Genomic DNA, 9,951 nt, shown 5'->3' with positions numbered 1-9,951 from the left:
AGCCGGTCGCCTATTGGGTTGACGGCGCGCCGCTTGGTTCACTATTGGCTCAGCGCGCTATCGCTTAGGGCAGAACCGGGAGGGGCGGGGTCTGCGCGCAGGGAGCTGCCATCTTGAGTGTGGCGCACCGGGGAGGGAGCCTGGAGAGGGTCGAGGACTGCCATATTGTGAGTGGCGGAACTGGCTGGAGAGGGCTATGGGGGGCTGCCCCTTGGTCATGCGCCCCCAGTGCAATGTACCCCTGGGGGCAGAACTGGGCACTCCAAAAACGGGGATGCACAAGCACCCAGGCCTCCCTGACACCCCAATGGCTGCCAGGCACTCATCCCCCATTCACCTGGTCACACCCCATTACTGTGATCCCCGCTCGGCCTCCTCCCCAATGCACCCACAGAGCCCCAGACCCAAACAGCTCACCCAGACCTGGGGCACACCAGGGAGCTTGACATGGAGAGGGTGGTAAAATAGCAGCAGCGGCATGGGGATGGACTTGAGGCGCACGGTGGGCAGCCACGAGTTGGTGCCAGCCCCGTTGGGATATGGGAGCGGCATGGAGAAGAGGATCTCCCACCGCGGCCAGGTGCCGGCATGTCCCCACACAGCGGTCCCTCACCCAGGCTTGCACCCCCTGGAGAAGTGGGGGCCCAGGCACTTGGGGTTAATTCACAGCTTCAGGAGAGATAGCCCGCATTTCTGGGGCAGTGGCAGAGGGTTTCTACACTGTCACTCCCGGCACACCAGGCAGCCTCCACACCGGATTGGCATGACGAGGTTTATCAGATGCTCAGATAACATGTTAAGAAAAGCCAGAAAAAAATAATCGACTTAGCAGCTTATCTCCTACCCTGGCATTTTTCAATCAGGGCAGTACTTGGGGCACACGTAACCCCACAGGATCAGCTCCCCACCTGCCGCTGGTGTGGGCCGGCAGGTGTTAACCCATTGCACGTGCACCCTCCTTGCTCCTCTCTCTGTAAGCAGTCAGTTCACCAGCCTCCACCAGCCTTTGGGTGAGGAGCAGTGAGCCAAGCCTGCCTGCTGGGGCTGCTGATGCCTCAGAGGAGACCCCCAGCCTCTCATGCGTCCCCAGCCCCTTCCCAGGCTCTGCTGCAACCCAACATGACGTCTTTGGTCTGGTTATAATTTGAAGGGAGGTTGTAAACATGCTGGAGCACTGACATTTCGGCCACGCACAGTTATTAAAGGAGCTTTATTCCTGTTCCCAGCTAGCTCTGAAATTAGAGGCACAGCAGGGAGAAGGCTGTGAGTGCACTGAAGCACGGGACAAGCCCAGATCAGGTGTGACTCATCGCTGGAGAGCAATTAACACTTGCTGCTCTTCCCAAACAGGGATGAGTCCGGCTCTGACTCCTGGCAACGAGGTTCCCTTCCTGTTGCATCAATGGAAAATGGAGGCAGGGCTGGCCGGAGCCACCCTTGGCAGCATGGGGACTTGCTGGCCACAGCCTGGCTGCGACCCCTCTGCTCCCCAATGAGACCAAGGCAGGCTGGGGAGTTACTGTGGTTTTGGGGAGTGCAGGCAGGCACCGGGTGCAGCGACCATCTCCCGACCTGACACTGGAGCGATGTGAGCTATTGAGATTACTTGAATCCTCTGGGGGAGATTCCAGCTACAACCTAGAAACCCCACTGAGCCAAACTGTCAGCTGGCATAAATCCATGTCGATCTGAAGATGGAATCCACTGCTATAAGCTCGGGGGGGAGGTCTGGCTTGAGGATGGCACCAGCCAACTTGCCAATCCTCCAAGCCCAGAGCAACCCTCCTCCTCAGGCCAAGAGCAATGAGCTGCACCATGTCTGGCTCCCCAGAGCAGGGGGAGAGCTGGCACGAGATGGCAATAGCTCTTTAGAGGGTCCCCTTGCTCCATTGCCCCTCTGGTATGGCTGGGGACAGGAAAAAAGGAGTAACAAAACCGCTGAGGCTTTCCCACTGTGGTCCCAACCTTGGCTTTGGGTGGATGCTGCCCTGGCATCGCTGGCTGCAGAGCCCCCTGCTCTGCCGGGACCCCCACGCACTGCAAACACAGGAAGGGCCAACAGCAAGAGTTTTAGGGCACTGTGGCACATGTTACAAGCATCACCATGCTCCCGAGCACGCCAGAGGCACCTTGGACCCAAATACAGCCCAGGCTGCTACAGGTACCTTTCTGAAAGTGCTCAAAGCGGTTTTGGGTGTAGGGCAAGAGCAGCTCGAGTTAAGGAGCTTAAGAAAAGCAGAGCAGAGAGATATCTCCTGTGGCTTCTTCCCACTCCCAACAGGAGTGACATCTGTTTCGTTTCATGTGCTTATCTATTCTTTTAATTGCACATTAACAAGAGATCTAATAATGCCCAGGGAACAGATACACAAGTTTGAACATGTTTTCCCACTTTCCACTGACCTATTAATTATTTCAGAGCTCTTGTGCAGCTTTCTAGCTGTACCTACAACACGGCTGGAGACATTAGCCTCTGCCTGTTGCAGCTTGGGCAGAAGCAAGCTTGCTGTGGATACAGCTTGGCCCTTCAAGAAGTATGCTTTGGGTTTGGCTGCTCTCTCTGTAGCAGTGGAAGGGTAATGCCAGAAAGCCCTTTGCCTGCAAACCCTGCATCTTGGGCATGGCATGCAGCTGATGCAGAGATGCTGTTGCCCTCAGGGATCCGACACCCCTGGCTGGGGCGTTGACCATCTGCTGGGCCATGGGGCTCTCCGAGCAGCCACCTCATACAGCTGGTTAGAAACATACTTGTCCCACCGAGGGGTGTTCATAGCAAGCAGAGAGCCTGGACGCAGCTTGTTGAGGGCGGGGACTTTAGCCCAGGACCTGGGCTAAACTCTGGGGCTCCTTCCTCTGAAAATAGGCTGCAGCAAACTCAAGCCACTCTTCTTTGGGGTGGGAGAGGCCTCGTGGCAGACCCAGGTTAGCATCATGCAAATGCTGCCTGGCCAAGAAGACAAACAGCACCCACAGGTGTAGGAAGGGTCACCCAGTGTCATCCCCTCAGTCCCCCCAATGGGACAAGAGTCACCATGAGCACAGCACTGTCACCTCCCTTTGTCACTTGCTTCAGGACTGTTTGCAGCCCCAAGAGCCTCTCGGGGAAGGCTGCATGGGATGCCCAAGGATTTCAGGGCTCATGCCAGCCCTTGCAGAGCCTCATGGCTCTTCCTCCTTCTTCTGGCCCCTGTGCTGACCCTCACCCTGGTGCCTGGTCAGTCACAGAGCCCGCACCTTTCCCTTTCAAGGCAGGCATGAGACCCACATACCAGCCCTGCCCAGGGAACCAGCCACCCAGAGACCAGCCAAAAGCAGAACCCACAGCTGTTTTTTTTAAAGATCACCACATTTCATTTTTTAACCTTCCTCTCTGTCATTTGCAGTGCCGCTATTCAGAGCTTGAGTTAACACCTCGACAGCTTTGTGACTCCTGTGTCTCCTTCCCCCTGTCCAAGGGGGCCCAGAGACGACTGTCCCCCAAAGCTGCAGGTCCTTGGTCCTACTGTGGGGACAGTGAGATGCAGGAGAAGGGTGACGGCTGGCTCTCGTGATCAGAGGAATGGGTAGATTGCAAAAATTAGAACCTAAAAACTGTTAGCTATTTCTCTCCTGGATTGTGGCAATCACAAAGTGATTAAAACCTGCACCTGAGAGCAAGGAAGGTATGGTCTAAGCATTGGTCCCTGGACTTTGGGGTGCTCCCTATGCAGAGGGGACAGGTCCCTTCCTGCCTGCCAAGGCGTGATCCAGCCCTTGGTAAGAGGCCACTGTGGTGGTTTAAGGCAGCAACGTGGCTTGGTTCCTGGTACAATGGCAGGGCACCTGCTTTTGGAGGTAGGACTGTGCTCTGAGCCTCGAGGGAGGGAGCCTGATGCCTCGCAGGGCCGAGACCACTGGCTGCACGAGGCTCAGACAGGCTGGGCAGATCCTTGTGCACAGGGCAGGAGAAAGGCACGGGAAGCACAGCCATCACCCAGGACAAGAGGGATGTGGGAAGGCAGGGACACAGCCAGCAGCAGATGGGGGGAGGCTCAGGACAAGCCAAAGTGCTGCAAGCTGGGCACGCAGAGCCAGATCCTGCCTCTCCGGAGGAAGGAGGCAGCAGAGACGGTGCTGGGCTGGGGGGCAGATCTGGCTGGACCGTGCCTCTGAGCCCTGCTCAGGGGACGCGGGGCTGGTGGTGGCAGGGGGCCGGAGGGGTGCGATGGCTCCTGAGATAGTCTCCGTTCACAGTCCCTTGTTAAAATAGACATACGGCACTTTGTCCCCATGCTTGGCCACGATGCTGTCACGCAGCTCCAGCTCAAGGTCAGCCAGCGCAAGGGAGCTGTGGGGAGAGGGGACAGACACTGAGACCCGTGATCCTCCTCCCTGATCAGTGGTCGGGCCACCCTCCCTCCCCATTGCCACTCGAGGTCCCCTGCAGTCCCTGGGATCTTGCAGGCTCACATCAAGACCCACCACCCATCCCTGGCATCCACCGCTCCCAGTGCTGGAGGGCAGGGAGCTGCCCATGGGGCTGGGGGTCCCATTGCTCCCAGCACAGAGCTCGCAGAGCAGGGGAGGCACACACTCCCCTGCTGCCTGGGGCACTAGTGTGTACAGGCAGGCACTGCGTCGGGTTGAAGGGTGGGTGCCCATCATGCTTCTCCTGGGACGGGCAGAGAAGAGCTAGGAGAGGAGGAAGGCTCCCGAGGTCCCGCGCAGGAGGGGAAAGCAGTGGGACAGGTACCATCTCTGCGGGAACAGGGCGCAGGCTGCCGGCACCATGAACAGGAGGCTGCGGGACAGAGAAAAGCCAAACATTAGTGTTGGGGATCACAGCCCATTTGCCCCCCAGCTGCAGGGATCTCAGCCCAAGAGGTGCTGCTCATGCCCCACGACTCCCAATAACTGGGGAAAGCCCAGGCTGAAAGGCAAGCAGCTTTGCAGTCCCCTGCTGGGAAAGAGGTCTTTTTTCAAGCATTCCTCAGAGCCACGTTCCAGGCACCCACAGGTATTCGAGCAGCGAGATACTTACAAGCCCCCGCAGAGCAGCACCTGCAGAGGCCCATGGAGAACCCGGATCCGCTGCAAGGGAAGAGCTGGGAGTCAGTCCCCGGCCTTGCCACAAGCCCCACTCACAGGGTGGGGAGACTTCTCCCCTCAACGGGGCTGAATGTCTAACACCTCTGGGGTGCCACTGACCCCTCCCACCCTCCTACAGCCTCTCCATGTCACCCAAGAGACCTTTGGTGTAATGGTGACTCGAATAGTGGGCAAAGCAAGCCAGGCTCTGCAGCCCCCCCCATTTCATCTGCAGCATCTCAGCGGCTGGGGAGCAGGGCTGGGGCACTGCAGGACCCACTGGAAAACTGTGGCAGGAGAAACATGGGCTCACCTGCATGAAGGGGAATTTCTCCAGCCGCTCCATGATGATGGGCAAAATAACTAGGTGCAGAAAGAAGAGGTCAGGGCCCCCCCACAAGCCAGTCCGCAGGGCTGCTCCAGCAGGACCCTCCTCCCAGAGGCCATGGCAGCGGCTGGTTGTGCTGGGGGCTGCTGGGTGTTTGCTCACGGCAGGGATCTGGCACGGGACCCCCATCCATCCATTGTCCGGGCAGCACGCTCTGTACACCTCGTGCTCCCGTCCCTCCTGCCAGGCTTGCGGCACGACAAGGGTCTCACGAGGGCAAGGGGATGTGGGGCGAGGAGTCAGGGACGGAGTGTGAGAGGTGTTCTTGTGGGGCCCAACCACCACGGGAGCACCCCACATCCCCCACAGGCTGTGGGTTGGGATGGGAGCTTGGGGGGCTCTGATGGGAACAGCAGGATGGAGGGACCAGCTCCATCAGTGAGATGAGACCAAACGCCACCTGGGATGCAGGGCCACCCTCCCTCTTTTTCCCGGGGGAAAACTGGGGCAGGGGAGGGTGATGCGGCAGGTTCTGGGGGAGCCCCTGGTCTGGCCCCCCACTCTCCCACCCTGCACTCACTCATGCCTGGTGCCGCCATGGTGATCCTGGAGACCACAACCTGCGCGATGCCCTTCGCCGCCGCCCTCTGCAAGCAAAAGCAGTGGGTGAGCCCCCACCGCACCGTGCCCCGACCTGGACACCCATCCTGAGACTCACCCTGGAGCGGCCAAGCTCATTGTTGTCCTCGTCTGTCACTGTCACCCCATTGATGATCTCCCTGGAGGGGACAGCCAGCGGTGAGTGGTGGCCGGGATGGCCGGGGAGTCATGAGGAGGACACAGCAATGGGGCGAGGTGGTGCCAAGGGGTCCCCCATGCTGTGCTGGCACAGCAGCCCCGGCTGCCCCCAGCCCTGGCCCCAGGGCACAGGCCTCCACAGCCCTGCAGTGCCACGGCCCCCAGCCCAGCCGATGCTGCCATCTTCAGGGCACAGCTGCGAACAGGGTCCGGCCATCTGGGGGACAGACACCCACCTGGGACCTGCAGCCAAGCCAGGGGACAGTCCCCAGCACAGCACCCCACCTCCTCATGCCGTGACCCACAGCGGACCCCAAGCAGCAGACACAGGTCTCCACATGGGCCCCATCTAGGGGGTCCCAGCGCCAGGACATCGTGGACTGGGGCTCTCCCATGACCACATGCAGAAGACCTTTGGGTCTGAGGGATCTTCCAGCCCAGACCCCAGAACGGCTATCCTCAGCCCAAAATCCCCCTCCCACTCCAGGCAGAGACTGAGCCACCCCACCCAGCACCCTCCACCAGAGACCCGAAGCCGCAAATGTGCAGACCCCACGTCACCTCCCTCCCATACTCCCACCTCCTCCAGCCCCCAGGATGGGAAACCACGGCAGGACTACCAGGCAGCCCAGGAGCCCAGCTGCCACCGGCTCGCCTTCGGAGGGAGCCGGGTCCCTTGAGCGCCCTGGCCATGCATGGCACTTACTGTTGCCGCATCATGGGGATATTGACACAGTTGGCAGCAGCCACGGCTGCAAAGGGGACCCAGCGGGCCAGCAAGGGGGGGGCTCGCTGCAGGAGACAGGCTGGCATCAGCACGGGAGGGCAGGATGCAGCCAGCTGCCCCATCCAGCCCTGTCCTGGCATACCTTAGTGTAGAAGTTGAGTCCCACCGCGGTGACCAGGGCTGTACCAGTGGCCGTGATGTAAGCCACCCCAGTTTGCCTGGACAGTGATTTCCAAAGGAGGGAGAGAACAGAAACACCAACTCTGACTCAATCCTGTTCCTTCAGTGCCCAAAATGGGTCACGGGGGGTCTTTACAGGGTATCCAGGGGGGTCACAACACAGAGGGTCCCCATCCTGTGCAGGGGCACGCTCACCTCAGCGAGATGGGGGAGGCGGCATTGCGGTTGGTGTAGTTGACAATGGCGTTGAAGGACTGGTTCACCCACTGCCAGAAAACCACGGCAGGCACTGTCCTGCAGAGGGAAGGGACCAGGAGAGAGCCCGAGGGCCGTCAGGGACACCTGGCCTTGTGCCTGTGGCCAGGCTTGGTGGGGGGACAGCCAAGATGACCTCGATACCCTTGTCCTGGTGTCTCCCAAGGGAAACTGAGGCACTGTGGCAAAGCTGTGAGCCAGTGGCAGAGCTGGGAAATGACCCCAGGAGTCCTGGCTACCGCAGGGCTTTGGAGAGCACAGGAGGGGGCCCAGCCCTGCAGGGTGCTTGGCCAGGGGTGGGAGACCCACCTCTCAGCAGGGCGGCAGCCATCCTGCTGGGCTGAGATAAGCCTTTGTCAATGGGAGCAGCAAGGAGGGGGCACACGGGGACAGAGGCAGCTCTGGGGGTGACCAGGATGCCTGGGCTCCTACCGGTGCCTCAGGGACAGTGAGGTGGGGCAGGAAGGGACACGGGGAGATGTGGGTCTGAGCAAGCTTTGGGATGCAGGGAGGGTGGAGATGGGCTGGGAAGAGGGTTACCCATCAGCACTGGGAGATCCCTCACCCAGGCTGGACCTTGCCAGCAACTGGCAAATCAGTCCAGCAGCCAGGGATGGGATGGGACAGGGATCCACTGGGAAAGGCAATGTCTGTCCCACACGTCCTCTGCCCCAGGGACAGGATCTCTCACCCCCCCAGCAGCCATTTCAGAAGGGAAATGCAGGGAGCTGTCAGCATGGGCTGGGGATGCTGGAGCAGCCTGGGCTGGGGGCATGTTTGGTCCTCAGTTTTGGGGGCCATTATGGTCCATGGAGCAAGAGCAGCGGCCAGGCAGGACTTGGCCATGTTACTCATTACAGGGGCTCCAGGAAGAGCTGAGCTGAGCTGAGCTCAGGGCGAAGCGTGACCATCCCCAGCCATGCCTGGGGCCGAGAGGATCCATGATGCTTCCACCACAGGCTGGGTGCTGGATACCAGGGCTTGGCCATGGGACAGAGGCAGGTGCAGCAGCCATGGGCATGCCTTGGGTAGCGGCCAGCTGGGGAAGAGGCAGACTGGCTGTGGCCTGGCCCTTGGGGACCCCTCAAGGGGCTGGGGGCTGTCAGGGCTGCATCCCCAGCCTGGTGTCCCCAGGGGCTCACCGGTAGAACTGGAGCATGCAGCCAGTGAGGGCCATGCCCCCCGGCACCTGGAAGGACATCCTCCCAATGAGATTCATCTTCTCGCCGCTGTCGGGGTGGAAGGCCGAGTCGTACAGCTTCTTGGCATAGAGCAGCTGCTCCCGGCTGCTTCCTGGTGGCACCAGCCCGGCCCTGCAAGCCCAGAGCCCGTCAGGGGGTGCCGTGCAGCCCCACTGGCACCTGGCACCCCGGGTGCCAAACACAAAAGGCAGAGGAAACATCTCCTGTGAGGGAAACTCGTCCCAGCTTGAGGCCCCTGGGAGAAGCCTGGGAAACTCCCCCAAAACCACCTCCAACAGATGTTACGTCCCAGCGCACCCACTGGGGAATGACTGCCTCCACACCCCCGCAGCCCTGCAGGGTGGTCGGGTACAGCTGCGGGCACAGGGATGGTACCTGCCCCGGCTGCACTCCCGCCCCTCACCTGCAGCCTTCCACCAGGGCCTTGGCCCGGTCCAGCTCCTCCTCTGGCACCAGCACCGTCCGCGGGTCGGTGATGTTGAGGAAATGCTTCAGGCGCCCCACGAAGGTGCTCTGGTCCCAGCGCGGGGCGTCGATGTTGAAGCCAAGGGGGACAGTGGCCATTTTGGTGTGGGTCTGGGCAGGGGGAGAAGGCGACTCAGGAGGATCCTGCCTCGCTTGCCCGTTGAGTGTGGGCCTGCCACAGCCACAGGAGCGGTTAACTGGGCGAGAGCTGTGGCAGGTTTATATTTAACAGGAAAGTTGGACTTTCAGCAGCCCTGAGCCCAGGAGCCTCCTGCACCCCTGTTGCCAGCCAAACGCCCTTGTGCCGCCCCCCCCCCCCCCCCAGCACCTGGCACCCCCTCCTTGGGGTGGGACCGTGCTGCACAGCACTGCGGGGCCCAGCTCACCCCCTCCACAGGGCTGCACAGCACTGCCCTGCGAGCGCTCACCGCTGGGGCATTGCACTGCACCCCCCCGTCGTGTGCACACGGCATGGCGCTGCATCCCCTGCGCTGCGCTGCATGTCCCCCAATGGCACTGCATGCCCCCATAGCAGTACACTGCACCCTCCCATGCCTGCGCTGCATGTGCTCCCCGAGCACTGCCTGCACCCGCTGCGGCACTGCACCCTCCTTGGACTGCACTGCACAGCCCCACCGATAACTGCATCCCCTCTGGCACCGCACCGGCCCGTGGCACTGCCCTGCACTGCACCCTCCCACGGCACTGCATGTCCTCCGTAACACCGACGACACGCCTCTGCGACACTGTCATGCTCTCCCCCGTACCACCACACCGCATCCGCCGTGGCGCCGCGCTGCACGTCCCCCATAGCACCACATGGCCCTGCACCCCCGCGGCACTGCGCCGCATGCTCCCCACAGCAGTGCGCCGCACGCCCCCCGTGGTGCTACACCGCACGCCCCCCGTGGCACCGCCCTGCCCTGCGC

The 9,951-nt window shown here is 61.2% G+C and overlaps 1 protein-coding gene across 1 annotated transcript; it reads right to left on the bottom strand.

Annotated features, from left to right (window-relative positions):
- Positions 1-3,917: 3,917 nt before the first annotated feature.
- SFXN2 (sideroflexin 2) lies at positions 3,918-9,121 on the bottom strand. The gene is made up of 11 exons (XM_009277823.1): positions 8,961-9,121; positions 8,498-8,668; positions 7,296-7,394; positions 7,063-7,138; positions 6,900-6,985; positions 6,114-6,174; positions 5,976-6,042; positions 5,381-5,430; positions 5,021-5,070; positions 4,733-4,780; positions 3,918-4,327 (listed from the first exon to the last, which is right to left on the bottom strand). The coding sequence occupies exons 1-11, from the start codon at positions 9,119-9,121 to the stop codon at positions 4,228-4,230; spliced, it is 969 nt and encodes a 322-aa protein (XP_009276098.1). The 3' UTR covers positions 3,918-4,227.
- Positions 9,122-9,951: the final 830 nt, after the last annotated feature.

Source organism: Aptenodytes forsteri, unplaced genomic scaffold (assembly GCF_000699145.1).
Source record: "Aptenodytes forsteri isolate BGI_AS27 unplaced genomic scaffold, ASM69914v1 Scaffold15, whole genome shotgun sequence".
Classification (NCBI taxonomy): domain Eukaryota; kingdom Metazoa; phylum Chordata; class Aves; order Sphenisciformes; family Spheniscidae; genus Aptenodytes; species Aptenodytes forsteri.
The sequence above is the reverse complement of the archived record's forward strand: the minus strand, read 5'-3'. Positions and strand labels throughout refer to the sequence as shown.